Raw genomic sequence first — 27483 nt, forward strand, 5'->3', positions numbered from 1 at the left:
CCAATGCTCTTGAATGGACCAGCCACAAGTTTGCCAGTCTCCAAGTTCCATATCCGCGCTGTTTCATCGGATGACCCGCTCGCCAGCAGGGTGTTGCCCGCAGAGATATCAATGCAGCAGATTTCCCGTGAGTGTCCTTCGAATGTTTTCACAATCATCCCTGTCTCAACCTCCCAGGCTCTCAGTTCCCCATTACTCGAATCTCCGCCACCAGTGACAACCCATCGACCATCCCTTGATACTGCTACCGCATATATCTCCTTCTTGCAAATACCCCGCGCCCCCTCAATCTCCTTACCCGCCTTCAGATCCCATCGCCGAGTAGTCATATCCTGAGATCCGCTGATCATTCGCTGGCCGTCTGGAAAGTAGGATATGGATTTAATGCAGTTTCCGTGACCCTTTAGAGTGATTGATGCAGTCAGATCCAATTTAGTGGTGGCTACCTTCGTTGACGCAGAAGCCATAGTTGCGTCTCCGTGAGCGAAACTGTGAAGTAGCCGAGTATTCTTTGGATATATTCAAAAGTGAGGTCTCCCGTTGCCACTTGCAAATGTGCGCTATATGACTGACGGTGGTAGCGATTTGAATATGGGTCCCCTGGTTATGCCCAACGTCAGTTCATCCGCGCTCGAGATACAGATAATACTTTGGTCTTACCGAGAGGTTCCGATTAGCAGCGATGAACTTGAGGAGCGATGAGCGATGAATTCCTGAATGTGAGTGCAGCTATTGGTTTTAGGTGCCGCCTTGCATATATATACCCTCCTGTGCATGGCAGCTGTGCATTGCGCCCTGAATCGCTTCTCGGCCCACAGCCATGGCTAAAGTAACTGCCATCACTAAACCGCCTATCTATTTTATACTCCCCACCCAATCAAAGACAACCATGGGCGTCAAAATAATCGAGCTTTAATCATTGCTAGTTTGTCAGTTTCGCTTTCGACGCGTGAACGTTTACGGAGACCAATATTTGTAATTCCGTCGCATCAAACTGTCCTGAGTCTGTGTAAACACAATGTTACAGGTGATACGTGGATGTTTCCCTGTTCTTTCACTACGCTTCAACCACCTGGTGAATTCAAGCTATCACTTCCAACATTTGAACGTTTCTCTGCCGCTGGGATCAAGCGCTCATCCACAGTATTCAAATCGACATTTCCATACATCTGCTCGTAGGAAACGAGAAGGTTGTGAGTAGAAATGCGGCATCTCGCAACATGCGCCCGAGCCATTACCCGTCGACATCCCCCCAAACGGACTGCAGGGCACCCAGTGTGCAGTCGAGAGTCGGAGAACTGTATCCGAGATGAGGAAGATACAATAGATCTGTGAACGCAAACAGCGACGTCAGCCAGTTCAAGCAATGACACGGATGACAACAATTAGCACCCTGGAGGTTGTCATCGGTAACTGGAGACCTGTAGACTGCGCAGTAGCGTGGCTACGTCACAAAGGGCATCGCATCTGAGTGAGAGAAGGGGGACTTCTGAATGAAAATACACTGACAAGACTGCTAACCAGGTGGAGATGGTAGACTGCGTTTCAGTGTCGAAGATGAGAACGACAGCCTGAGACGTGCGCGACTGCCTAGGTACAATTTATGTTAGCAACGATCTAGAATGTGATAGATATGTACTTGTTAAAAACTGATTAGCGTCAGAAGTGATGTGACATGTGCATCGTCGTCGCTGGCGAGTTGGATTGGGTTTCCAGTGCATCTGCGCATCATAAGCCCTTCAACTCAACTGCTACAACTTGAGACGTGGGCGACCACCTGGATAAATTTTGTGAGGATGAACTTGAAGTTCGAATGTGATGCAGTACGTACCACATCCTTATAAAAAACTGATTAGCATCGGCAGGAAAAGTAGCATCGCTGAGAAAGCCATTCAGCTTGACGACAGCGACACGTGAGCGTGCAGTGTGTAAAGGGAGTTTCTGCGTCTGGAGAATGCCGAGTCAGAACGCCTGATGCCACTCATAGTAAGCAGAGGATCGCATAACCTCAAACCTAACTGGGCGAGATAAATCATGGGACGGTAGTAGCAGCGCATATCGACGAGAGAAATCAACAAATATGCATTGGTGTGTTTCATGTCCAGCAACGATTTGAGCTATCGCTATGGCACGAAAACACCCCAATGCAAACGGTGTGCTCAAAGAAATTAACGCGACGGATCTAGCTTTGCAGGTGAGGCTGGCATGTATGACATGGAATACAAGTCCTGTAGCTCAACTTGTCGGCGTCAGAACGAGCAGGATATGTGACCACTTATGTATACCAACAGCTTTTCAAACATGGGCGTGATTTATTTAGCGAAAAATAGCATCAGCGGGCAGGGAAGTGGCTCTTGAGCATGCAGATGGGATGACTGGTTAAGGATGACTGGCATAAGTGGACGAGATATCAACGGGACGATCTCAAGAGGGATGACGTACTGAAACTAACAATACCCGCAGCGACAATAATTTGGCCATCTGACCATGGACTTTAAAGCTCATCTGGGGCAAGATTAGAAGGAGCGAAGAGTTGACATCGACTCATTTATGGGCTGGTGAAGTGATTTGAAATTCAGCTTATTGACACAACACGGAAAAACGGGAGCTAGGTGTCATATGAACAAGGAAAATATCTTACCGGTCCTGAATCAGTATGCTGAGATGACGTGGTGCTTGCAACGTTGCAGCACATCCATACTGGTAGAGGCATTGATAAACAACGGCCTCATGTTGACGAGTTCAAGTTACTACGGATCGAGAAGGTCAGCTAGTTGACGCAGATAAGAAAACAGGTTTCAACGGTTGAAATGAAGCATTGAAAGCAGAGAATGACGAGGATGTAGATGCATCGATGAGCGCTTGCAAAACACTTTGATCTGTGTTTGTTGTTGTTTGGTATACAGGTTGACTTCGAAGCCTTGTGCACGTCCGCTGGAGATCATCTTCTGCAGATATCGATATTGTTGCTACTGTGCTTCCTTTCTTTACTGATTTCCATTATCTACCAAGTATTTTTACATCGAAGGAAGATCAACAAATATTATTCTCTGAATCGAGTACGTACGATGGTCTTCGGTCTCTTCACTCGCGTTGGATTCATCACCCGACGCCCAACTACCTTTTCGAATTCCCACACCGACTCCCTGCAGCAGTCTCGCCAGTCCACCTCCCAGTTCCGTATATTCCATCGATTCTGGAGTCCGACCCTAATGCAACAGAGTTAGACCCAACAGCCCTATAGACCTCGTACGTTCATTCCCTCCGCAGACGCTACACATACACCAGATCCTCGCCCAATTCCATTCTAGGCCAACATCGCCATCATCCCCGCACACACTCACTATGTCACGCCTCCTTTGGATTTCAACGACAGCGCCCTCGTTGATTGCGCTGTGTAGGAGACACTGTAGGGTTCCGAAGGGATGTGGGATATGGGTCTTCCTGAATCCTGATGGGTATTACAACGAGGGAAGACACAGTGAGTATTTATCTCACACTTTCGAATACTGACATACGGATGTCAAATGTCACCTACTGAAGCGCCGCACCCTTCATAGCGATATGCGCCCAAACCCAAACCCAAAACCCCTGGTGTCTCCTCCCCATTAGCTGTGCCCACGCAACGGACCCAACACAAATCGAACCTCCACCAACTCTCATGTTACCTCTCCAATGTAGACGGCGTTTCTAGCACATTCGCACGACACAGACATTCCCGCGTACTACTCGAGGATGCGCAACATCAAGCCATACTATGGACAAGAAAGCACGGGAGGTACGCCAATGAAGAGTGGATCCTCTGGTATACGATGGAGAGTTTGAGGGTGCGCGATCTTACGAATGGGTAGGTCCCGTGTTGATTAACACGATGATTCCTAACTACAAGCCTCGAGTAATCTTTTGTTTAACAGTGTCGACTTCCAGTGCTACTCATTCAGCAGGTACCACAGATTCAAGATGCCATCTAGCTTCACTCGTCCATGGTCTGCCCAGGGAATACCCAGGATTAATACTCGAGTCTACACTCGACGCGGGCGAAATCTTAATACACTTTGCTTCATAAATGATGCGAGTATCAGCAAAGCTGTCGGGACTTCCAAATGTCCGCTTTCGACATTGTCATTCACAACAACTAGCACCATAAGTTCATAACAACTTCTAATAGATTAACACACCCCCTGAAACATGCCAGCCTATTGGACTGAGGCCTATTTCATATACTTCATCCCTCGCAAGTCAATAACACCTGCATCATCTCGTCAGACCTAATGTTCGGCTCGACAATACCAATGCCCACGCCTCTCCATCAAACACGAAGGTAGTCGTCGTTTTTGTGGGCAGAAGCATCGTGCCCGAAAGGAAGCTGCGGACCCGCGGCCTTCGAGATTCTAGACCGTAAGTTTACCTCGTCAACACGTCCTATTTCTGAGCAACTCACGGCACAGTTCCTACTGAATATGACCCGAGAAGTACAAACGTGATCCGTTAGTGGCAGAAGTTCGGTTTTGTGGGCAAAATTCCAGAGCGGAGAATCTGATGACAAGCGTAAATATTTCAGGCTTCCCTTCTCAAGTTTGACTATCTAAACTGTATCACCAACTTGTCAATGTATAGCGAGGATTCAATAATTTATACTCTTCCAAAACAATTCGATATCCAGAGACAGGAAGACGAGTAACACGGTGATAATCATAAAGCTGCAGGTAGAACGCGAAACTCGACAGATGAAAGCTCAGTGAATGGCATATTCACGAAGACTGAGCTTCTAAGTGGTCAGTTACCGTGAGGGGAGATGGTCCTGCTTCTGGCTGTGGTTGACTAGCTATCGTTTTCAATTCAATTTCTTCGTGTTGGACCCTAAAAGACAGTTAGTGAATCGTTTTTGTGAACAAATATGTTTTGTATACCTGGGAGGAGCCAGGGCGACTGGACCAATAACATTTTCTTCCTCTTCGTCGTCCTCGAGTTCATCATCATAGACTGGCCGTGGTTCCTGCTTCTTCTCTTTTTTCTGGAACCAGCTGAGGCAAAAGAAGAGTACAAACGGCCGTATTCCGTCGTCCACACCAACGACATCTCCCTAGTGAATGACGCAGTCAGATCTCATGAACACAACAGAATTGTGGAAGACAAACGTAAGTAGCTTCTCCGTGTGCAACGTCGACAACTTTTACAGTTTTTCGTTTCGGTTCACGCACCTTTTGTTTCCCCTTGTCTGATGACGACCGAATGGGATTGAAAAAGGCCCTGCCACCAGGCAAGGGAGTCGATGGAGCACTTTCTCCATGAAGGCGATTGGGAGGCAAGGGTAGTGTAGCAGGGAACTGCGGCCCGAGTGTTGAGTGAGCTGTGAAAGACACAAGAGATAGAGACTCACATCTAAGGGATCACGAGATTGCTCCTTCCGACCAGGGCCTACTGCGTTCGTGCGGAGAGAGAGACGAAGGAATTTACTGAGGCGAAGGAAAGTGGGTTGTTGAGGGTCTCTTGTAGGCAGAGGTCGCGGCGCCATAGGTATGGCGGATATCGGTGGTCTGCGGTGCCCGGCAGGAGGACGACGAGTTGCATCAGACTGCAATGATAGCGATGGGTGAGTGGTACAATGAGTAAAAGAATGAGAAGCGCACATTTAGTATATCTCTGCGGGCTGACCTTTTGCGTGCAATGAGCTGTAAAGGAATGTTAGCACATGAATAGTAGATGATCGCAGTGGATGCATACACGGGCCTGAGCAAGGATGTTGGGTGGAGTATCACAGATGCAGATCTTGTTGTTGTCTTTGGTGTATGTCGTGTAAACTAGTTGGCGTGAATCGGATGAGAGGATAAGGGGAAAGGCATTCTGAACGTCAAAGGAGGCAAGGAGCTGTCGCGACTCGAAAGCCCAGAGCTTGATGGTGTGATCGTCGGAAGAACTGGCAAGGAGAGCACCATCAAATGAAAGTGCTAGACCACCAATGGTCTTGGTGTGCCCTTGAAAGGGAGCTCCGACAGTCTCCAGCGTCACCGCGTCAAACTCGTAGATTGTCTTGGCGTGGTCATCCTGATCAAAATCTGCGGTGAGACTGAATTCAAATGCGGCTATGATCGTTTTGTTCTTCTTTGTCCAGAAAACTGGCGAAAACGCGGTTCCTCTTCCGGTGGGTTTCCCTATCCTGACATCCAATTTCTGTGATTGGACATCCCAGACTTCGAGGCACGTCCCAAAATCTAACTTGACTGCGAGCTTCTTCGAGTCGTGGGAGAATCGAATCGCGCCCAAGAAGCCAATGCTCTTGAATGGACCAGCCACAAGTTTGCCAGTCTTCAGGTTCCATATTCGTGCTGTCCCATCGTGTGACCCGCTCGCCAGCAGGGTGTTGCCCGCAGAGATATCAATGGAGTAGATTTTCTCTGAGTGTCCTTCAAATGTTTTCACATTCCCCGTCTCAACCTCACGGGCTTTCAGCTCCGCACTATTCCAATCTCCACCACCAGCAGTGACAACCCATTGACCATCCCTTGATACTGCCACCGCATATACCTTGCCCTCGAAAACATCCCGCACTCCCTCAATCTCCTTACCTGCCTTTGGATCCCATTGCCGAGTGGTCTTATCATATGATCCGCTGATCATTCGCTGGCCGTCTGGAAAGTAGGATATAGATTGAATGTCCTCTCCATGACCCTTCAAAGTCGTTACTGGTTTCAGAATCGATTTCGTGGTGGCCGCCTTCGTTGACGCAGAAGTCATAGTTGTGCCTCCGTGAGCGAAACCGTGAAATAGTTGAGTACGGGCAACGTATTCTTTGGATGTATTCAAAGGTGCAAAGGTAAGGCACGGCGTCAGTGTATTATATGATTGATGGTGACAGTGATTCGAAGATGGGCCCCCTGTTCAAACCAAGCATCAGTCCATCCCCGCTGGAAATTCAGTTGATATTTTGGTGTTACCGAGAGGTTAACGCTTAGCAGCGAAGGACTTGAGGGGCGATGAATTGTTGAATGTGAGTGCAGCTATTGGTTTTAGGCGCCGCCTTGCATATATATCCTAACACGCCCCCTCTGCATGGCAGCTGTGCACCAGCTGTGCATTGCACCCTGAATCCTTCCATTCATCTCATTTGCTTCTCTTCGCTTCTCTGCTCATAGCCATGGTTGAAGTCGCTGCCATCAGTAAAGCATCAAATTTCCCACTCAACGATGGTCGTCAAAATACTCAAGCTTTATCATTGCTCGTTTGTCAGTTTCGCTTTGGACACGTGAACGTTTACGAAGACCTATATTCTAAATTCCGTCGTATCAAACTGTCCCTAGTCTGCGCAAACACAACGTTACAGACACATGGACGCTTCTCCGTTCTTTCACCACGCTTCAGTCACTTCGTAAATTCACGCTATCACTTCCAATCTTTGAGCGCTTCTCTGACGCTGAGATCAAGTGCTCATTCAGTGTTCAAAATTGACATCTCCACATATCTGCTCGTAGGAAGGTTGAGTAGAAATGTGGCATCTCGCAACCTGCACCCAAACCAATGCCCATCGACATCACCCAGAACCGACTGCAAGGCACCCAGTGTGTAGCCGAGAGCCAGAGAATCGTATCTGAGATGAGAAAGATGCGAACAGCGGCGTCTGTCAGTCCAGGCATCCACTCAGACAATGACAATTGGCATCCTGGAGATTGCCATCGATAATTGGAGACCTGTATACTGCGTGGGAGTGTGTCCGCGTTACAAAGGGTATAGCATCTGCGTCGCTGACGCAGGCGAATTGGTTCGTATTTCCTGTTCAATGACGTGTTCAACTGAGGAGTGTCAGAATGACAGCCTGAGGCATGCGGGCTATGGTGCTACCACCTGTTATGTGAGTGTGATGTAGTGTGGGGTCGACGATATCAATGAAACCGATCACTCACCTTCGGGATTCTTCTGTTCCTTGTTCCGGGCTTGAATGGTTAGACGCGATCTAAAGATCGAAAAATCTCGAGTTCGATCCCTAAATCAGCAGTACGGTGATCAGTAAGAAGCATGTCATTCTCTCGCGTCCTGAAGAACAATGGTAATTTTTGGTCTACTTTCCAGGGACGACCTACTCTCCGCCGACGGCTTTGGGCATACGCAAGACAAGGACGCCCACCATGAGTGAACGAGATATCGACGGCACGATGCTCAGAGATAGCACCTTCTGGAATATGTGCAGTGATAATAACTCGCCCGTCTGACATTGGAAGTCGCTTGAGCTGATCTAGGGAAAGATGAGGGAAAGTATTTTACTGGTCTCGAGTTGGTCTTTTATGATGCGGCTGTATCAGGGATAGTGCGGTTGGATCGAGAGATATAAAAGGGCGCCGTGGCACTTGCAGCTTTGAAGCGGAAGGCCATCACTTGGCATGGCGCCGACTAAACATGATGCAGCGAGCTAGAGGAAGCTTTATTTGTTGTTGTTTGCAAGCCGTTCCCTCCATGATTTCCCAAATCGACGCCACTCTCAGCTGTGTATATAGCACCCTCGCCCACTCCCCATAGGTTCTGATAGCGAGTTTGAGGGTAACAGACACAATTGCCTTGCATGACCTCGTGCGCTCCATCCCACCTCGGATGCTATATGGATCATACACCTCGACCGCATCCGTTCTACCACGAATCAATCATACCACAAAGGCGTCCAACTAACAAAGTTCACAGAATGTACCGTAGCTATGTGATGATATTCATTGTTCCTTTGATGTACTTACATTACATAGCCTGTGGCTCAGGGATCAAAGCACTATATATTGCGTGTTGGCAGTATTCTCTTCTTTCCATCTTTCCATCTATTCGCACCTACTGTCTACTCTGAATTATCATGTCTAGCAACATCCCTACGCTCAATTCTCGAGCAGCCGTCATAGATCTGTCTGATTGTCTGGGCTCTCTATACCACCTTCTCGACACTATCAATAACATTATGAAACTCAGTCACTTGGATGATTGTGAACTGCAACACTACGGGCACAAGGTCTTGTCTTTGTTATTAATCATCTGTTATAGTCAACTAATGATTTCCGTGCAGATAATCACTCTGACGGACGTAATTATAATTTCAATTCTTGTAAACTCTTCAATAATGCTCTTGGTAATTAAGGTCGTGTGCATGACTCTCAGGTATCAGAGATTGGACCTGTCATTGGGGCTGTTTGCTCTTTGTTCTAAGAAATTTCCACCGTACAAGTCAGCGTACTTCAAATTACTTGTTTGGATCAGATGGCGGAAGGCCGCATTTCCTGCTGGCCTGAATGGTAAATATTGGTCGTTGTTTTGTTCGATTTCCTTTTCACCATTTGTATAGATCGAATCAACGTGCTCTTGTTTACTATCGGCCATGGTTTTGTCGTACAACGCAAGGGAGTCAACCCTCATGCCCAACTGGGAATTGAAGAATTACTAGTCCCCAGGAACACGAACCCACTAGATTATTGGATAATTACCAGCAACGCTACAGCGCCTGCTGCTGCTGCTGTCTCGTCGGAACCAAAAACATCCACCAGCCCCTCCGAAATACCTAACAAGCGATGATTGGGCACCTCTCCTTCGAAGGCCATTTGTTCGCAGATTTTGAACAAGAGCCCAACACTTTGAGGTTGGCACTGGGAAGCACTCTTGATGTTCTTTTCCAGCATTATTGGCTGGACCAATGGCTACCACGAACCTCAAATCGCAACCTTCGTCTGCATCTTGTCATCGCGAACACCAAATCTGTCTACATACTCCGTGTTATATGAACAAAACGCCATCCCCTTTCATTGCAGGGCTTTTCTTCAAAATTTCATATCTGTAAATATACATCTATTGCCCATGCCACTATCGACGGACAATCTACCTTCCTCGGCTGCCACACCACTTGTCCTTGAAGTCTGGAGTCTTCTGCCTCATCCTGCGTAAAAATTACATCCCCAGGCACATTTGCCACCCTCACCCACCGCTTTTGTTGTCACACTTCCTTCTATGACCCTTCAAACACAGACTCAGACATGTCTTGCTGCATCTACACAATGGCAACAGCACCCTCATCGAGACTCTGCGTGGCTCTGAAAGAACGAGGATATGGGTCCCCTGACGAGTAGTGCTACGCGCGAACACACACGGTAAGTGTTTTTCTCGTGCTTACAATTCAAATCTGATTTCACGGGATGCATATCAAACAGGTGTGCTCCTGCAGTGTCAACCGTGACGATCAGCTTGCCAATACCTACGCTCTATAAAACGACGCCGGACATCCTCTTTTCCCGTTCTCGACAACTTGGCACAGTTCCTGCTGAATAGTACAGTCACTGCCAGAAGCTCGGATTTATGGCCAAAGCTCTCGTAGTGATCGGACGAATCTGAAATGCTTAGTCTGAGCGGAGAACGAGCGCATATACATTGATGGCAGGCGTAGACATATCAGGCTTCCTTTTTCAAATATCTAAATTATATCACCCGCCGTCAATGCATTTAAGTGAGGATGCGACTATTTATTTTTCCAAAACAAGTCGTGAAGCTGGAGGTACAGTGCGAGATTCAACAGATAAAATGCACAACGGATGAAATATTTAGGAAGACTGCGCCTCTGAGTGTTCATCAGCTACTGCAAGGCGAGATGGTCCTGCCTCTGGCTGTGACTGACTAGCTACCGGTTTCAATTCAATTTCTTCGTGCTGGACCCTAGAAGACCACATTAGTGAATGAATTTTGTGAACGAATAGGTTTGTTGTACCTAGGAGGCACGGGGACTGGATCAAGAACATTTTCTTCCTCTTCGTCGTCCTCAAGCTCGTCATCATAGACTGGCCGTGGTTCCGGCCTCTTCTCCTTTTTCTGGAACCAGCTGAGGCAAAAGAAGAGAACAAATGGTCGTATTCCGTCGTCTACGCCGACAACATCGGCCTAGTGAATGACGCGGTCAGATCTCATGAACGCAATGGAATGGTAGAAAACAAACGTAGGTAGCTTGTCCGAGTGGAACATTGACAACTTGTGCAGTTTTCCGTTTCGGTTCACGTGCCTTTTCCTTCCCCTTGTATGACGACGACCGAATGGGATTGAAAAAGGCCCTGCCACTGGGCAATGGAGTTAATGGAGCGCTTCCTCCATGAAGGCGATTGGGAGGCAAGGGCAATGTAGCTTGGAACTGCAGCGCGAGTGTTGAGTGAATTGTGAAAGAGACAAGAGAAAGTGACATACATCCAAGGGATCATAAGATCGATCCTTCCGACCAGGGCGTACTATGTTTATGCGAGGAGAGAAGCGAAGGAAAGTGGGTTGCTGCGGGTCTCTTGTAGGCGGAAGTCTCGGTGCCATAGGTATGGCTGATATTGGTGGTCTGCGGTGCCCAGCACGAGGATGACGAGTTGCATCAGACTGCAATGATTGTGATGGGTGAGTGGTATAACGAGTAAAAGAATGAGATGCGCACATGCAGTATATGATTGAGAGTTGACTTTTTGCGTGCAATGAGCTGTAAAGGAATGTTGGCACATGAATAGTAGATGATCGCAGGGGATGCATACACGAGCCTGAGCAAGGATGTCCGGTGGGATATCACAGATGTAGATCTGGTTGTCGTCTTTGGTGTATGTCGTGTAAGCTAGTTGGCGTGAATCGGATGAGAGGATAAGGGGAAAGACCAAAAAGAATCCCTGAACGTTGAAGGAAGCGAGGAGCTGTCGCGATTCGAAAGCCCAGAGCTTGATGGTCTTGTCATAGGAAGCGCTAGCGAGGAGAGCTCCATCAAATGAAAGTGCTAGACCATCAATGGTCTTGGTGTGCCCTTCAAATGGAGCTCCGAAAGTCTCTAGTGTAACCGCGTCAAACTCGTAGATTGTCTTGGCATTATTATCATCTGCGTACGGATCCAACTCAGATCCAGAATAGTCATCCCGATCCGAATCCCGCTCAGATCCAACTGTGATGAAACTGAATGCAGCGATGATCGTTTTGTTTTTGTTTGTCCAGAACACCGGCGCATATGTGACACCACCGCTCTCGCGTTTCCCTTTGCTCACATCCAATTTCCCAGATTGGACATCCCAGATCTCAAGGCACTTCCCCACGATGGATTTGACTGCGAGCTTCTTCGAGTCGTGGGAGAATCGAACCGCGCCTATCAGAGAATCGATGCTCTTGAATGGATCAGCCGCAAGTTTGCCAGTCTCCAAGTTCCATATCCGCACTGTCCCATCGTGTGACCCGCTCGCCAGCAGGGTGTTGCCCACAGAGATATCGATGGAGTTGATTTCCCGTGAGTGTCCTTCGAAAGTTTTCACGATCCCCGTCTCAACCTCACAGGCTTTCAGCTCCCCACGTCCACCACCAGTGACAACCCATCGACCATCCCTTGATACTGCCACTGCATACACCCCCTCCTTGCAAACACCCCGTGCTCCTTCAATCTCCTTGCCCGCCTTCAGATCCCATTGCCGAATGGTTTTATCATACGATCCGCTGATCATTCGCTGGCCGTCCGGAAAGTAGGATATGGATCGAATCCCGTTTCCGTGACCTTTCAAAGTCATTGATGGAGTCAGATTCAATTTCGTGGTGGTTACTTTCGTTGACGCAGAAGTCATAGTTGCGTTTCCGTGACGAACCCGTGAAGTAATTGAGTGCGGGCAAGGTATTCTTTAGATGTAATCAAAGGTACACAGGTGAGGTCTCCCGTTGCCAGTGTGTGCTATATAATTGACGGTGTCAGCGATTCCAAGGTGGGCCCCCTGATCAAATCAAACATCAGTCCATCCCCACTGGAATCACAGATGGGAATTTGGTGTTACCGAGAGGTTAACGCTTTAGCAGCGATGAACTTGAGGAGTGATGAATTGTGAGTGCAGCTATTGGTTTTAGGCACCCCCTTGCACATATATACCTCTGCATGACAGCTGTGCACTGGCTGTGCATTGCACCCTCAATCCTTCCACCACATTTGTTTCTCTTTTCTTCCCACTCACAGCCATAGCCAATAATAAAGCGTCAATCTGTTTTCCATTTCCCACCCCACGATGGGCAACAAGACATTGAACTTTTATCATTACTCACTCGTCAGTTTCCCTTTGGCTTATAATTCATGACATCACTTCCACGGAGTACACAACCAAATCAAAGTGTAAAGTTTGGTCGAATCAACTCAAATGACATTCAGAAAATATAAGCGCATCTCAAAGACCTGGCATCGAGCCATGCGAAGTGACAGGGCTGATCCAGTGGATTTGAGCATAAGCTTTTGGTGGGGGATCCAGGCTAGCGTCACAAAGGAGTGAAGTCCATCAAAAGTGTAAACTCGTTGACAATCAAAGACCAGGTAAGCCAAGCGACTATCCAAAGCGATACATGAGAGGGCGAACAATCTTGAAAGGACTGTAAGAGAGGTGGTCGGATTCTAATAACACGCCAGATAGACAAGATCATCCATGAGAATAGGGTCTAGAGAAGCGGAGGTTGATTGGAAGATTGACACGGAAGTAGTTGTTGGCAAAGCGGGACTCGGAATCCAGTCGATTCTAGGAGGTGCTATTGGCAAAAGAGGGTTCCAAGGCTAGTTGTTGTAAAGGCCCACCTGAGAGTGAGAGTCTTCTTGCTCGAATCCATGCACAACCAGGTAGTAAGAGTCGCATCTTGCTCGATAGTTAAATTGCACCGATTTTGTGGTTTGGTGTCGTCCCATCGAATTTCACAAAAATTGTATGAAGCTGGATGTCTAGATGGGTAGGGGGAGTGGAAGTAGAAGGAAGAGAAGGTTGATTTGGACGACCGCCTGATATATGCGAGAAAGCAATTGTAAGACATCCAAATGAGGCTCCTGACGAAATGTACTACCTGTCCTGTCTCACTAAGTACAGTCCGTGATGATGTACAATGAGGCCATTTCAGTCTTGAGCAGATCAACATTCTGTGGGAGATAACCGTCAACGAGGATGGGGATCTGATGAAGTTCATCTTCTGATGGAATTTGGTAAATGCAGCAAGTATTGCAGATAGCACATAATTAATACACGAGTTGAAACATCAGTTACGGAGCATATATCATACAACAAATGTGGACGAGTGCATACGAAGTTAACTGCGATCATGAGCACCACCACGGCTGCTACTTGCTGCACCATCCTGGCGGGGTATGTCAACACGCTCCAAGCGCCATCGAGGAGGCATCCTCAGTCTGCCATGAGACAAACACGAGTAATAGCAGAGGAACGCCTTGACCCAATGCACATCTGGGAGCGAATTGATGTCAGCTGTGTCGTTTTCCTGCGGCACGGTAGCTTGTTGGCTAGAGGGATGTCGGGTATCGTCTACTTTCTTGTATTCCGGTAGTTTGGCAGCAAGAAGCCGCTGTAGGGCACACAGATCAACAAAAAGGTACCGAGAAGTACGGAAATTACATTACAGTGACTTTCCGTCCTGGTGCGACTTCAACGACTGGTGGCCCATGGCTGTGTTTGGGCACTAGGAAAGAGAGATGCTGCCGTAGGGATTGCACGACTCCGTTCGAGCGTGGAGGTGGGGAATTTATTTCAAACTGGATACACTCTCAGTCATGCATCGCGAGTTTAGCATATAAATCGAAGACTGACCTGATCAAATCGAGTTGCGACCTGACCTGAAAGAGGGGATGGTAGGGGTAATGCAGCAGGAACCTGTTGTGCCGTCAGAGTTGTCAAATAACCGAGATACGAGAGTCGCGGCCTACATCTAGAGGATCACGAGGTTGGATGTGACAAACAGGAACTGCATTCGCGCGAGGAGAGAAGTGAAAAAATTTGCTGAGGCGAAGGAAAGTGGGTTGTTGCGGGTCTCTTGTGGGCAGAGGTCTCGGTGCAATAGGTATGGCGGATATTGGTGGTCTGCGGTGCCCGGCAGGAGGACGATGAGTTGCATCAGACTGCAATGATGAAGGTGGGTGAGTGGTGTCATGAACAAAATAATGAGATGCGCACATGCAGTAGATGATTGAGGGTTGACCTTTTGCCTGCAATGAGCTATAAAGGAATATTAGCACATGAATTATAGACGGTCACAGGGGATGCATACACGGGCCTGAGCAAGGATGTCGGGTGGAGTATCACAAATGCAGATTTTGTAGTCGTCTTTGGTGGATGTCGTGTAAACTAGTTGGCGTGAATCGGATGAGAGGATAAGTCGAAGAGGATTATGAATGTCGAAGGAGGCGAGGAGCTGTTGCGACTCGAAAGCCCAGAGCTTGATGGTGGCGTCATCATAGGAAGCACTGGCGAGGAGAGCTCCATCCAATGAAAGTGCTAGACCATCAATCATCTTGGTGTGCCCTTCAAAGGGAGCTCCGACAGTCTCCAGGGTCATCGCGTCAAACTCGTAGATTGTTTTGGCGTAGTCATACTGATCCGAACCTGCGGTGGAATTGAATTCGAATGCAGCAATGATGGTTTTGTTCTTGTTTGTCCAGAAAACTGGCGAAAATGTGGTTCCTATTCCAGTGGGGTTCCCTATGCTCACATCCAATTTCTGTGATTTGACATCCCAGACTTCAAGGCAGGTCCCCCAATCCGACTTGACTGCGAGCTTCTTCGAGTCGTGGGAGAATCGAACCGCGCCTACATCACCGATGCTCTTGAATGGATCAGCCACGAGTTTACCAGTCTCCAAGTTCCATATCCGCGCTGTCCCATCCCATGACCCGCTCGCCAGCAGCATGTTGCCTGCAGAGATATCAATGCAGTTGAGTGCCTGTGAGTGACCTTCAAATATTTTCACAATCTCCGTCTCAACATCACAGGCTCTCAGCTCCGCATGTCCGCCTTCATCCCCGCCACCAGTGACAACCCATCGGCCATCCCTTGATACTGCCACTGCCCATACCTCCTCCTCGCAGACACCTCGCGCTCTCCCTGCAGCAGCCTTTCGCCAATATATCCCAGTTCTGTATGTTCCATCAATTCTGAGTCCGACCCCAATGCAACAGATTCAGACCCAACAGTCCTAACCTCGTACGTTCATTCCTTCCACAGACGCTACACACATACACCGGATCCTTGCCCAGCTCCGTTCTGCCACCATTGCCATCATCCCCGCGCACACTCGCAACGGCAGTGCCCTTGTTGACTGCACTATGTAGGGAACGCTGTGAGGCTCCGAAGGGATGTGGGATATGCCTGATGGGCATTGCTATGAGGGAAGACCAAGTGAGTATTTATCTCGCACTTTCGGTTAACTTCTGAATACTGATATACGGAACGGACCCCAGCATATATCCAATCTCCACCAATCTCTTGTTTCCTTTCCAACATAGGCGGTGTTTCCGACACACTCGCGCGACGCAGGCATTCCTGCGTGGTGCTCAAGGATGCGCAACACCAAACTGTACTGCAGACAAGATAGTACGTGGAGTGCAGCAAGGGAAGATCGGAGTCGCTGGCACACGAGGGCGAGTTTGAGGGTGCGCAATGCGGGGTCAATGGGTAGGTTCCAGGTCGATTAATATGATGTATTTTTGACCACGAGCCTCAAGGAAATTTCTTTTCGGGGCGTTGACTTCCAGTACTACGCATTCAGCATTCACCACGCAATTCAAAACGCCATCTAGCTTCACTCATCTGTGGTCTTTCCAGCGAAAACTCAGGATTGGTACTCGAGCCTACACTCGACGTGGGCGAAATCTTGACGCACTCTGCTTCATAAATGATGCGAGTATCAGCACAGCTGTCGGGACTTCCAAATGTCTCCTTTCAACATCGTCATTCACAACAGCCAACCCCATTAGTTTGACATGCCCCCGAAATGCGCCAGTCTATTGCACCGAGTCGCATTTCACATGCTGCATCCCTCGCCTGACGGGCTAATAACACCTGCAGTATCTCATCAGATCTAATCTTTACTTATCGGAAAGCAGTGCCCTCGATCGTCCCGACAATACTAATGCCCACGCCTCTGTATCAGATACGAAGGTAGTGGTCATTCCTGTTGGCAGGTTCGCCACAACATCGTGACCGAAAGGAAGCCATAGACCCGCAGCCTTCGAGACACTCTAGACCGTAAATTTGCCTCGTTAACGCGCCCTCTTTGCAGTTTTGAGCGACTCACGGCACAGTCCCTACTGAATATGACCCGAGAAGTGCAGACGTGATCCATCACTGGGAGAAACTCGGTTCTGTGGGCAACATTCCAATAGTGATTGGAGAATCTGATGACAGGTGTAGCTTCCTATTTCAAGTTCGACCATCTACACTGCAGTCTGTATTACCTACTTATCAATGTATAGCGAGAATTTGACAATTTTTACTCTTCCAAAACAAATCGATATCCAGAGACAGAAAGACGAGTAACATGGTGATAATCTGCAGGTAAAACGCAAAACTCGACAGATGCAAGCTCAGCGAATGACATTTACGAAGACTGGGCTTCTAAGTGGTCAGTTACCGCGAGGCGAGATGGTCCTGCTTCTGGCTGTGGTTGACTAGCTATCGTTTTCAATTCAATTTCTTCGTGTTGGACCCTAAAAGACTGTTAGTAAATCGTTTTTGTGAACAAATATGTTTTGTATACCTGGGAGGAGCCAGGGCAACTGGATCAAGAGCATTTTCTTCCTCTTCGTCGTCCTCAAGTTCGTCATCATAGACTGGTCGTGATTCCTGCTTCTTCTCCTTTTTCTGGAACCAGCTGAGACAAAAGAAGAGAACAAATGGTCGTATTCCGTCGTCCACACCAACGACATCGGCCTAGTGAATGACGCAGTCAGATCTCACGAACGCAACGGAATGGTATAAAACAAACGTAGGTAGCTTGTCCGAGTGGAACATCAACAACTTTTACAGTTTTTCGTTTCGGTTCACGCGCCTTTTGTTTCCCCTTGTCTGATGACGGCCAAATGGGATTGAAAAAGGCCCTGCCACCGGGCAATGGAGTCAATGGAGTGCTGTCTCCATGAAGGTGATTGGGAGGTAAGGGCAATGTAGCAGGGAACTGCGGCGCGAGTGTTGAGTGAACGGTGAAAGAAACAAGGGAAAGGAACTCACATCTAGGGGATCACGAGATTGCTCCTTCCGACTAGAGCGTACTGCGTTTGTGCGAGGAGAGAGGCGAAGCAATTTGCGGAGGCGAAGGAAAGTGGGTTGTCGCGGGTCTCTTGTAGGCGGAGATCTCGGCGCCATGGGTATGGCTGATATTGGTGGTCTGCGGTGCCCGGCAGGAGGACGACGAGTTCCATCAGACTGCAATGATAGCGATGAGCGAGTGGTATAATGAGTAAAAGAATGAGACACACACATGCAGTAGATGATTGAGGGCTGACTTTTTGCGTACAATGAGCTGTAAAGGAATATTAGCACATGAATAGTAGATGATCGCAGGGGATGCATACACGGGCCTGAGCAAGGATGTCGGGTGGAGTATCACAGATGTAGATCTTGTGGTCGTCATCATTGATGCGTATCGTATAAGCTAATTGTCGTGAGTCGGGTGAGAAGATAAGGCGAGAGGTATTCTGAACGTCGAAGGAGGCAAGGAGCTGTCGCGACTCGAAAGCCCAGAGCTTGATGGTGTTGTCCCCGTAGGAAGCGCTAGCGAGGAGAGCACCATCAAATGAAAGTGCTAGACCACCAATGTACTTGGCGTGCCCTTCAAAGGGAGCTCCGACAGTCTCCAGCGTAACCGCGTCAAACTCATAGATTGTCTTGGTGTGGTCATACCGATCCAAATCTGCGGTGAAATTGATTTGGAATGCGACAATAATGGTTTTGTTCTTGTTTGTCCAGAAAACTGGAGAAAACAAAATTCCTAATCCAGTGAGTTTCCCTATCCTGACATCCAATTTCTGTGATTGGACATCCCAGACTTCGAGGCATGTCCCCCAATCTAACTTGACTGCGAGCTTCTTCGAGTCGTGGGAGAATCGAACCGCGCCTATTTCACCAATGCTCTTGAATGGACCAGCCACAAGTTTGCCAGTCTCCAAGTTCCATATCCGCGCTGTTTCATCATCTGACACGCTCGCCAGCAGTGTGCTATCTGCAGAGATATCAATGCAGTAGATTTGCCGTGAGTGACCTTCGAATATTTTCACAATCCCCGTCTCAACCTCACAGGCTTTCAGCTCCCCACGTCCACCACCAGTAACAACCCATCGACCATCCCTTGATACTGCCACCGCATGTGCGCTCCCCTCACAGACATTCCGCGCTTCCTCAATCTCCTTACCCGCCTTCAGATCCCATTGCCGGGAGATCCCGTCCAAAGATCCGCTAATCATTCGCTGGCCGTCTGGAAAGTACGACATGGATCGAATCCAGTTTCCGTGACCCTTCAAAGTCATCGATGGAGTCAGATTCGATTTCGTGGTGGCTACCTTCCTTGACGCAGAAGCCATAGTTGCGTCTCCCTGATGAAACCGTGAAGTAGTTGAGTGCGGGCAAGGTATTCTTTAGATGTATTCAAAGGTGCAAAGGTGAGGTCTCCCGTTGCCAGTGTGTGCTATATGACTGACGGTGTCAGCGATTCGAAGGTGGCCCCCCTGGTCAAATAAAACATCAGTCCATCCTGCTGGAAATACGGATGGGAATTTGGTGTTACCGAGAGGTTAACGCTTAGCAGCGAAGAACTTGAGGAGCGATGAATTGTTGAATGTGAGTGCAGCTATTGGTTTTAGGCGCCGCCTTGCATATATATCCTAACACGCCCCCTCTGCATGGCAGCTGTGCACCAGCTGTGCATTGCACCCTGAATCCTTCCATTCATCTCATTTGCTTCTCTTCGCTTCTCTGCTCACAGTCATAGCCAATAATTAAGCGTCAATCTGTTTTCCATTTCCCACCCCACAATGGGCAACAAGACATTGAATTTTTATCATTACTCGCTCGTCAGTTTTCCTTTGGCTAATAATTCACGACGTCACTTTCACGGAGTACGCAACCAAATTGAAGTACAAAGTTCGGTCGCATCAACTCGAATGACATTCGGAAAGTATAAGCGGATCACAAGGTCCAAACATCGAATCCTACGAGGTGACAGGGCTGATCCAGTGGACTTGAGCATAAGCTTTTGGTGGAGGATCGAGGCTAGCGTCGCAAAGGAGTGAGGTCCATCGAAAGTGTAAACTCGTAAGATCAAGTCAGCCAGGTGACTGCCCAAAGCGATACATGAGAGGGCGAACAATCTTGAAAGAGAGGTGGTCAGATTCCAAAAACACGCCAGATAGACAAGATCGTCCATGAGAATAGGGTCTAGAGAAGCGGAGGTTGATTGTAAGATCAACATGGAAGTGGTTATTGGTAAAGCGGGACTCGGAATCCAGTCGATTCTAGGAGGTGCTATCAGGCAAAAGAGGGTTCCAAGGCCAGCTGTCGTAGAGGCTCACCTGAGAGTGAGTCTCCTTGCTTGAATCCATGCACAACCAGGTAGTAAGAGTCGCCTCATGCTCGATATTTGAATCGTATCGATTTTGTGGTTTGGTGACGTCCCATCAAGTTTCACAAAGATTGTAGGAAGTTGGAGGTCTAAATGAGTTGGGCAAGTGGAAGTAGAAAGAAGAGAAGATTGATTTGGACGACAGCCTGATATATGCGAGAGAACAATGCGAGTCATCCGGATGAGACTCCTGATGGAAACAAATGTTCCACCTGTCTCACTAAGTACAGTCCGTGATATGAGGTAATTTCAGTCTTGACCAGATCAACATTCTGCGGGGGATAACGTTAGCGAGGATGAGGATCTGATGAAGTTCGTCTTCTGATAGAATTTGGTAAACGCAACAAGTATTGCAGATAGCATATAATCGATACAAGAGTGTTAAAACATCAGTTACGGAGCATACATCATACAACAAATGTGGACGAGTGCATACGAAGTTAACTGCAATCATGAGTACCACCACGGCTGCTACTTGCTGCACCATCCTGGCGAGGTATGTCAACGCGTTCCAAGCGCCATCGAGGAGGCATCCTCAGTCTGCCATGAGACAAACACGAATAATAGCAGAGGAACGCCTTGACCCAATGCACGTCTGGGAGCGAATCGATGTCAGCTGTGTTGTTTTCTTGCGGCACGGTGGCCTGTTGGCTAGAGGGATGTCGGGTATCGTCGACTTTATTGTATTCTGGCAATTTGGCAGCAAGAAGCCGCTGCAGGGCACACAGATCAACAAAAAGGCACTGAGAAGTACTGGCAGCAAGAAGCCGCTGCAGGGCACACAGATCAACAAAAAGGCACTGAGAAGTACGGAAATTACATTACAGTGACTTTGCGGTCTGGTGCGACTTCAACGACTGGTGGCCCATGGCTGTGTTTGGGCACAAGGAAAGAAAAATGCTGCTGTAGGGATTGCACGACTCCGTTCGAGCGGGGAGGCGGAGAACTTATCTCGAACTGGATACAAACTCAGTCATGCATTGCGAGTTTAGCACAGAAATAGAAGACTGACATAATCAAATCGGGTTGCTGCCTGACTTGAGAGAGAGGATGGTAGGGGCAACGTAGCAGGGACCTGTTGTACCATCATAGAGTCAACTGTCAAAGAACCGAGATGTGAGAGTCACGACCTACATCTAGAGGATCACGAGGTTGGATGTGACGAACAGGGACTGCGTTCGCGCGAGGAGAGAAGCGAAGGAATTCACTGAGGCGAAGGAAAGTAGATTGTTGCGGGTCTCTTGTAGGCAGAGGTCTCAACGCTATAGGTATGGCGAATATCGGTGGTCGGCGGTGCCCAGCAGGAGGACGACGAGTTGCATCAGACTGCAACGACAGTGATGGGTGAGTGGTATAATGAGTAAAAGAATGAGACGCCCACATGCAGTAGATGATCAATGGTTGACTTTTTGCGTGCAATGAGCTGTAAAGGAATATTAGCACATGAATAGTAGATAATCGCAGGGGATGCATACACGGGCCTGAGCAAGGATGTTGGGTGGAGTATCACAGATGCAGATCTTGTTGTCGTCTTTGGTGTAAACTAGTTGGCGTGAATCGGATGAGAGGATAAGGGGAAAGGCATTCTGAACGTCGAAAGAGGCAAGGAGCTGTCGCGACTCGAAAGCCCAGAGCTTGATGGTGAGATCGTCGGAAGCACTGGCAAGGAGAGCATCATCAAATGAAAGTGCTAGACCACCAACGGACTTGGTGTGCCCTTCAAAGGGAGCTCCGACAGTCCCCAGCGTCACCGCGTCAAACTCATAGATTGTCTTGGCGTCGTCATCCTGATCGGTGAAACTGAATTCAAATGCGGCTATGATGGTTTTGTTTTTGTTTGTCCAGAAAACTAGCGATAATGCGATTCCTCCGTCACTGGGTGTCCCTATCCTGACATCCAATTTCTGTGATTGGACATCCCAGACTTCAAGGCACGTCCCAAAACCTGACTTGACTGCGGGCGTAGCTATTTTGACGCGGTCCTGCCGCGCCTGCCGCGCCTGCCGCGGTCGTGACGCGGGTGTGACGCGGCATTCACGCGGCTACTAAATGCGCTAGTGTAACTCATTCCTATGTTCTATACTCGACTCTCACATCAAGTTGAATGGGTTCATGATCGTTCCTTCGTTGATTTTATTCACCATAGGCACATATACTACAAGCTAGTCATCAGCTAATGACTATTTTCTTGGTACTGACGAGCCTTGACGCGGGAAAGTTGTCTCAGACGCTTTGGCAGGGTCAATGACTTCACTGATTTTTTTTGACGCGTGTGACCTGAGACCGATAATGCTGCTGACAACCTTTGAGGAGCGCTCTTGCTCCATCTTTGAGTTCGGCTTGAGAACGTGGATCCTCGGAGTCGCAATCGGTCCAGAATGTAATGAATGGTTGAGTAAATCCCACTCATTCAGCCTTGCTTCATGAGTCGATTACATTACCTGTTCCACTTGTCGAATTTGAGTTCGCAAAGAGCATCAGTGGAACGGCGCACCCGAGCGGTCATAGCAGGAAATCAGGTCCCCAACCAGCGGTTGATCTGAACGATTTTGATCCCCTCTCTCACTGGAATAGAAAAATTGAATACATGTTGGATTAATTCCTAGAGTATGGTGCACTCCGTATCTCAAAGCACTCACAAAAGGCATGGGTATATAGATTTTCAACAGCGCGATACCAGTTTTGCCCTAGGCCATAGGAGTGGAGGCTGGAGTAATGATTTTTTGGAGTGCCACTGTCCGTAGAATGCTTATATATCTAACTTACTAAGTGACACTGACAGTTATTGAAATGAGGTTTGACGCGGCATGTATAGATGTGACGCGGCATGGATGAGGTCAGACGCGGCCGTGACGCGGCATTGACGTGGCACAACTTGATTGACGCGCCTGTGACGCGGCACTGACGCGGCATGTGCTATGCTTGACGCGGCATACAAGTGGGCCCTGACGCGGCATAGGAAAGTGTGGAAGTTTACATTAGTACAGAGGCTACGAATATGTTGGAGAGAACTTGTCGTGGTGTGAGTAGTGCTTGACCCAGCCTGACTGAAGCTTGACATGGCATGGTTGGGGGGGCTTGACGTGGTAGTACAGAGTACAGAGGCTCCCGGACTTGATAAAGTGGGGTCGAGACTTGACACAGTGATACGATATTTCACACTGCTGTCTGAAAACAAACGTTGGATCAATGATTAGATCGATCAGAGACAATACAATACAAACACAAGAGGCACAGAACATTCCCCAAGAAGTACGCACACGGGCCGCCAGGATCAAGCAAATTGGTGAGAGATGAATGCTGCATTTCAGGGCCTGTACGCAGATGGACACTCATATATTGATCATTAGCGAGGATTCAAAGTGTTTGGAATTCATTTAGAGCGACGTAAGATAGTGTTTGAACATAATCTGTACCCTAGTATTTGTGACGGGGCCACGTCACATAAGACGCGTCACAGGCGCGTCACGACCGCGGCAGGCGCGGCAGGACCGCGTCAATTTCACCTGGCCCCTTGACTGCGAGCTTCTTCGAGTCGTGGGAGAATCGAACCGCGCCTATTTCACCAATGCTCTTGAATATACCAGCCACAAGTTTGCCAGTCTCCAAGTTCCATATCCGCGCTGTTTCATCGATCGACTTGCTCGCCAGCAGGGTGTTGCCCGCAGAGATATCAATGCAGATGATTTCCCGTGAGTGTCCTTCGAATGTTTTCATAATCCCCGTCTCAACTTCACAGGCTTTCAGCTCTCCACCACCGGTGACAATCCATCGACCATTCCTTGATACTGCCACCGCATACACGTTCTTCTCAAAAACATCCCGCGCTTCCTCAATCTCCTTACCCACCTTCAGATCCCATTGTCGAGTGGTCTTATCATACGATCCGCTGATCATTCGCTGGCCGTCCGGAAAGTAGGATAAGGAATAAATACAGCTTCCATGACCCTTCAAAGTCATTGATGGAGTCAGATTCGATTTCGTGGTGGCTACCTTCGTTGACATAGAAGCCATAGTCGTGTCTCCGTGAGCGAAACCCTGAAGTAGTTGAGTACGGGCAATGTATTCCTTGGATGAATTTAAAGGTGAGGTCTCCCGCTGCCTGTGTGCACTATATGACTGATGGTGACAGAGATTTGAATGTGGGTCCCCTGGTTAAGCCAAACGTCAGTTCATCTACGCTGGAGATATAGATGATATTGTGCTGTTACCGAGAGGTTTCGGTTAGCAGCGATGAAGTTGAGAGCGACGAGCGATGAATTCATGGATGTGAGTGCGGCTATTTGTTTTAGGCGCTGCCTTGCATATATGTATATACCCTACCACGCTCCCTCTGCATGGCAGTTGTGCACTAGCTGTGCACTGATCCCTGAATCCTTCCATTCATCTCATTTGTTTCTCTTCGCTTCTCGCCTCACAACCATGGCTAAAGTCACTGCCATCACTAAATCATCAATCTATTCTCTATTTCCCACTCAACGATTGGCGTCAAAATACTCGAGCTTTATCGTTGCTCGTTTGTCAGTTCTGCTTTGGATGCATGAACGTTTACAGAGTCCAATATTTTTTTTAATGCTGTCGTATCAAACTGTCCTAAGTTCTGTGCCAACACAGTGCTATAGACACGTGGACGTTTCTCCACTCTTTCAACCACGTCCTGAATTCACGCTGTCACTTCGAATCATCGAACGTTTCCATGACGCTGAGATAAAGTGCTCGTCCAAAGTTATTCAAAATCGACATTGTCATACATCTGCTCCCAGGAAAACAGAAGCCTGTGAATAAAAATGCAACATTTCGCGTCCTGCACCAGAGCCACCCAGAACCGACCACAGGCGTTAGTCGAGAGCCAGATAATCATATGCAAGATGAGGAAGATACAAAAGATCTGTGAACGTGAACAGCGATGTCAAGGAGTCCAGGCATCGACTCGGATGATAATAATAATAATAATAATTGGCACCCTGGAAGCTGTCATCGGTAACTGGAGACCTGCGGACTGCATGAAAGCATGTCCACGTCACAAAGGAATTAGCATCTGCGTCGCTAGTGCAGGCGAGTCGGTTCAGGTTTCCTGTGAGATAACATTGAAATCCCACTCCAACTAAGAGTGTCAGAATGACAGCCAGAGGCATGCGCACTACCACCTGTTATGTGAGTATGATGTGATGTGGGTCGACGATACCAATGAAACCGATGCACTCACCTTTGGAATTCTTCTGCTCCTTGTTCCGGGCTTGAATGGTTAGAGGCGATCTAAAGATTGAAAGTTTTGCAGTTCGATCCCTAAATCAGCAGTACGGTGATGAGTAAGAAGCGCATGTTATTCTCTCACATCCCGGAGAACAACGGTCAATTTTGGTCTACTGACCAGAGACGACCTGCTCTCTGCCAACGGCTTTGGGCATGCACAAGACAAGGACGCCTGCCATGAGTGAAAGAGATATCAACGGCACGATAACCAGAGGGATAGCACCTTCTGGAATATGTGCAGTAACAATAACGAATAACTCACCTTCTGACATCGGACGTCGCTTGAGCTGATCTAGGGAAAGACGAGGGAAAGTATCTTACTGGTCTCGAGTTGGTCTTTTATGATGCTGTATCAGGGATAGTACGGTTGGATCGAGAGATAGAAAGGGGCGCCATGGCACTTGCAGCTCTGAAGGATCGGCATAGTTCCTCTGAATAGTACAGTCACTGACAGAAGCTCGGATTTGTGGCCAAAGCTCTCGTAGTGATCTGACGAATCTGAAATGCTTAGTTTGGGCGGAGAATAAGTGCATATACATTGACGACAGGCGTAGATATATCAGACTTCCCTTCAAACTCTCAAGTTTAAATATCTAAATTATATCACCCACCCGTTGATGCACTTTAGTGAGGATATGACTACATTTATTCTTCCAAAATAAGTCGTGAAGCTGGAAGTAGAGTGCGAGATTCAACAGATGAAATGCTCAACGGATGAAATATTCACGAAGACTGTGCCTCTAGGTGTTCGTCAGCTACCAATGGTCCTGCCTCTGGCTGTGACTGACTAGCTACCAGTTTCAATTCGATTTCCTCGTGCTGAACCCTAGAAGACCACGTTAGTGAATTTATTTTGTGAACGAATAGGTTTGTTGTACCTGGGAGGCACGGGGACTGGATCAAGAACATTTTCTTCCTCTTCGTCGTCCTCAAGCTCATCATCATAGACTGGCCGTAGTTCCTGCTTCTTTTCCTTTTTCTGGAACCAGCTGAGGCAAAAAGAAGAGAACAAATGGTCGTCTTCCATCGTCTACACCGACAACATCGACCTAGCGAATGTTATGGTCAAAACTCGAGAATCCAATAGAATTGTAGAAACAAACATAGGTAGCTTGTCCGAGTGGAACATTGTCGATTTTTGCAGTTTTTCGTTTGGGTTCACAGGCCTTTTGCTTTCCCTTGTATGATGACGACCGAATGGGATTGAAAAAGGCCCTGCCATTTGGCAAGGGAGTCGATGAAGAGCTTTTTCCGTGAAGGCGATTGGGAGGTAAGGGTGATGTAGCAGGGAACTGCAGTAGGAGTATTGAATCAAACGTGAAAGAAACAAGAGAAATAGACTCACATCTAAAGGATCACGAGGTTGATCGTTCCTAACAGGGTGCACTGCGTTCGCGTGAGTGAAGTGAAAAAATTTGCGGAGGCGAATGTTGAAAGTTGGTTTCTGCAGGTCAATTGTGGGCGGAAATCTCTGCGCCACAGGTGTGGAGAATATTGATTGTTTGCAGTGCCCAGCAGGAGGACGGCGAGTCGCATCAGACTGCAATGATAGCAACGGATGAGTGATGGAATGAGTAAATGATAAGGAGCGTACTTTAAGTAGATCACTGAAAGTTGGCTTTTTGCGTGTAGTGGCCTGTGAGGGAATGTTAGCACACGAACGGTGGATGTTGGCGGGAATTACGTACGCTGGCCTGAGCAAGGATGTCAGGTGGAGTGTCGCAGATGCAGATCTTGTATACATCTTCGGTGTTTATTGTGTAAGCTAGTTGTCGTGAGTCGGGTGAGATAATGAGTCCATGAAGATTCTGAATGTCGAAGGAAGCAAGGAGCTGGCGAGACTCAAAAGCCCAGAGCTTGGTG

At 48.1% G+C, this 27483-nt stretch overlaps 8 protein-coding genes across 8 annotated transcripts; 1 reads left to right on the forward strand and 7 right to left on the reverse strand.

The window, feature by feature from the left end:
• Positions 1–4751: 4751 nt before the first annotated feature.
• DFJ58DRAFT_840209 (uncharacterized protein) lies at positions 4752–5290 on the reverse strand (the record flags this gene model as incomplete). Its single annotated transcript, XM_041392592.1, has 3 exons — positions 4752–4860; positions 4911–5024; positions 5202–5290. 3 exons carry the CDS (start codon positions 5288–5290, stop codon positions 4752–4754), a joined length of 312 nt encoding a protein of 103 aa, XP_041245385.1.
• A 3181-nt stretch (positions 5291–8471) lies between these two features.
• On the forward strand, positions 8472–9537 carry DFJ58DRAFT_913169 (uncharacterized protein; the record flags this gene model as incomplete). The annotated part of the gene is made up of 3 exons (XM_041395306.1): positions 8472–8980; positions 9035–9260; positions 9311–9537. Exons 1-3 carry the CDS (start codon positions 8828–8830, stop codon positions 9535–9537), a joined length of 606 nt encoding a protein of 201 aa, XP_041245386.1. The 5' UTR covers positions 8472–8827.
• An 872-nt stretch (positions 9538–10409) lies between these two features.
• DFJ58DRAFT_913170 (uncharacterized protein) lies at positions 10410–11446 on the reverse strand. The gene is made up of 5 exons (XM_041395307.1): positions 11419–11446; positions 11185–11363; positions 10943–11131; positions 10718–10887; positions 10410–10665 (listed from the first exon to the last, which is right to left on the reverse strand). The coding sequence occupies exons 2-5, from the start codon at positions 11299–11301 to the stop codon at positions 10554–10556; spliced, it is 588 nt and encodes a 195-aa protein (XP_041245387.1). The 5' UTR covers positions 11302–11363; positions 11419–11446; the 3' UTR covers positions 10410–10553.
• A 2403-nt stretch (positions 11447–13849) lies between these two features.
• On the reverse strand, positions 13850–15186 carry DFJ58DRAFT_288432 (uncharacterized protein). The gene is made up of 5 exons (XM_041379684.1): positions 15025–15186; positions 14684–14972; positions 14568–14630; positions 14381–14512; positions 13850–14325 (listed from the first exon to the last, which is right to left on the reverse strand). The coding sequence occupies exons 2-5, from the start codon at positions 14930–14932 to the stop codon at positions 14053–14055; spliced, it is 717 nt and encodes a 238-aa protein (XP_041245388.1). The 5' UTR covers positions 14933–14972; positions 15025–15186; the 3' UTR covers positions 13850–14052.
• Positions 15187–17352: 2166 nt separating this feature from the next.
• On the reverse strand, positions 17353–17765 carry DFJ58DRAFT_840212 (uncharacterized protein; the record flags this gene model as incomplete). Its single annotated transcript, XM_041392593.1, has 3 exons — positions 17353–17461; positions 17512–17684; positions 17712–17765. The coding sequence occupies 3 exons, from the start codon at positions 17763–17765 to the stop codon at positions 17353–17355; spliced, it is 336 nt and encodes a 111-aa protein (XP_041245389.1).
• Positions 17766–17847: 82 nt separating this feature from the next.
• DFJ58DRAFT_288372 (uncharacterized protein) lies at positions 17848–19408 on the reverse strand. The gene is made up of 4 exons (XM_041379683.1): positions 18326–19408; positions 18230–18273; positions 17982–18176; positions 17848–17928 (listed from the first exon to the last, which is right to left on the reverse strand). Exons 1-3 carry the CDS (start codon positions 19328–19330, stop codon positions 17984–17986), a joined length of 1242 nt encoding a protein of 413 aa, XP_041245390.1. The 5' UTR covers positions 19331–19408; the 3' UTR covers positions 17848–17928; positions 17982–17983.
• A 1339-nt stretch (positions 19409–20747) lies between these two features.
• On the reverse strand, positions 20748–24772 carry DFJ58DRAFT_744701 (quinon protein alcohol dehydrogenase-like superfamily). The gene is made up of 7 exons (XM_041387338.1): positions 23920–24772; positions 21843–22367; positions 21749–21790; positions 21502–21693; positions 21380–21442; positions 21193–21324; positions 20748–21137 (listed from the first exon to the last, which is right to left on the reverse strand). The coding sequence occupies exons 1-7, from the start codon at positions 24379–24381 to the stop codon at positions 20808–20810; spliced, it is 1746 nt and encodes a 581-aa protein (XP_041245391.1). The 5' UTR covers positions 24382–24772; the 3' UTR covers positions 20748–20807.
• A 313-nt stretch (positions 24773–25085) lies between these two features.
• DFJ58DRAFT_288532 (uncharacterized protein) lies at positions 25086–25735 on the reverse strand. Its single transcript, XM_041379685.1, has 2 exons — positions 25574–25735; positions 25086–25514 (listed from the first exon to the last, which is right to left on the reverse strand). Exon 2 carries the CDS (start codon positions 25500–25502, stop codon positions 25206–25208), a length of 297 nt encoding a protein of 98 aa, XP_041245392.1. The 5' UTR covers positions 25503–25514; positions 25574–25735; the 3' UTR covers positions 25086–25205.
• Between the last annotated feature and the right edge of the window lie 1748 nt (positions 25736–27483).

The sequence above is a fragment of the Suillus subalutaceus genome, assembly GCF_016647625.1.
Source record: "Suillus subalutaceus strain FC151 chromosome Unknown DFJ58scaffold_35, whole genome shotgun sequence".
Classification (NCBI taxonomy): domain Eukaryota; kingdom Fungi; phylum Basidiomycota; class Agaricomycetes; order Boletales; family Suillaceae; genus Suillus; species Suillus subalutaceus.

Coding starts and splice junctions, on each gene's coding strand:
- DFJ58DRAFT_913170 (XM_041395307.1), bottom strand. CDS start 11,301: ATGGCACCGAGACTTCCGCCTACAAGAGACCCGCAGCAACCCACTTTC. Junction 11,132..11,184: donor GATCTTATGATCCCTTGGAT/GTATGTCACTTT, acceptor CTCGCGCTGCAG/TTCCAAGCTACATTGCCCTT. Junction 10,666..10,717: donor CCAGTCCCCGTGCCTCCTAG/GTACAACAAACC, acceptor GTGGTCTTCTAG/GGTCCAGCACGAAGAAATTG.
- DFJ58DRAFT_288432 (XM_041379684.1), bottom strand. CDS start 14,932: ATGTGCGCATCTCATTATTTTGTTCATGACACCACTCACCCACCTTCA. Junction 14,631..14,683: donor AACCTCGTGATCCTCTAGAT/GTAGGCCGCGAC, acceptor ACGGCACAACAG/GTTCCTGCTGCATTACCCCT. Junction 14,513..14,567: donor TCGCAACTCGATTTGATCAG/GTCAGTCTTCGA, acceptor GAGTGTATCCAG/TTTGAAATAAATTCCCCACC.
- DFJ58DRAFT_288372 (XM_041379683.1), bottom strand. CDS start 19,330: ATGGCTTCTGCGTCAAGGAAGGTAGCCACCACGAAATCGAATCTGACT. Junction 18,274..18,325: donor ACATCCTTGCTCAGGCCCGT/GTATGCATCCCC, acceptor ATTCCTTTACAG/CTCATTGTACGCAAAAAGTC. Junction 18,177..18,229: donor CTCAATCATCTACTGCATGT/GTGTGTCTCATT, acceptor CTATCATTGCAG/TCTGATGGAACTCGTCGTCC.
- DFJ58DRAFT_744701 (XM_041387338.1), bottom strand. CDS start 24,381: ATGGCTTCTATGTCAACGAAGGTAGCCACCACGAAATCGAATCTGACT. Junction 21,694..21,748: donor CCATTGATCATCTACTGCAT/GTGGGCGTCTCA, acceptor CTGTCGTTGCAG/TCTGATGCAACTCGTCGTCC. Junction 21,325..21,379: donor CAGCAACCCGATTTGATTAT/GTCAGTCTTCTA, acceptor GTTTGTATCCAG/TTCGAGATAAGTTCTCCGCC.
- DFJ58DRAFT_288532 (XM_041379685.1), bottom strand. CDS start 25,502: ATGCCTCTGGCTGTCATTCTGACACTCTTAGTTGGAGTGGGATTTCAA.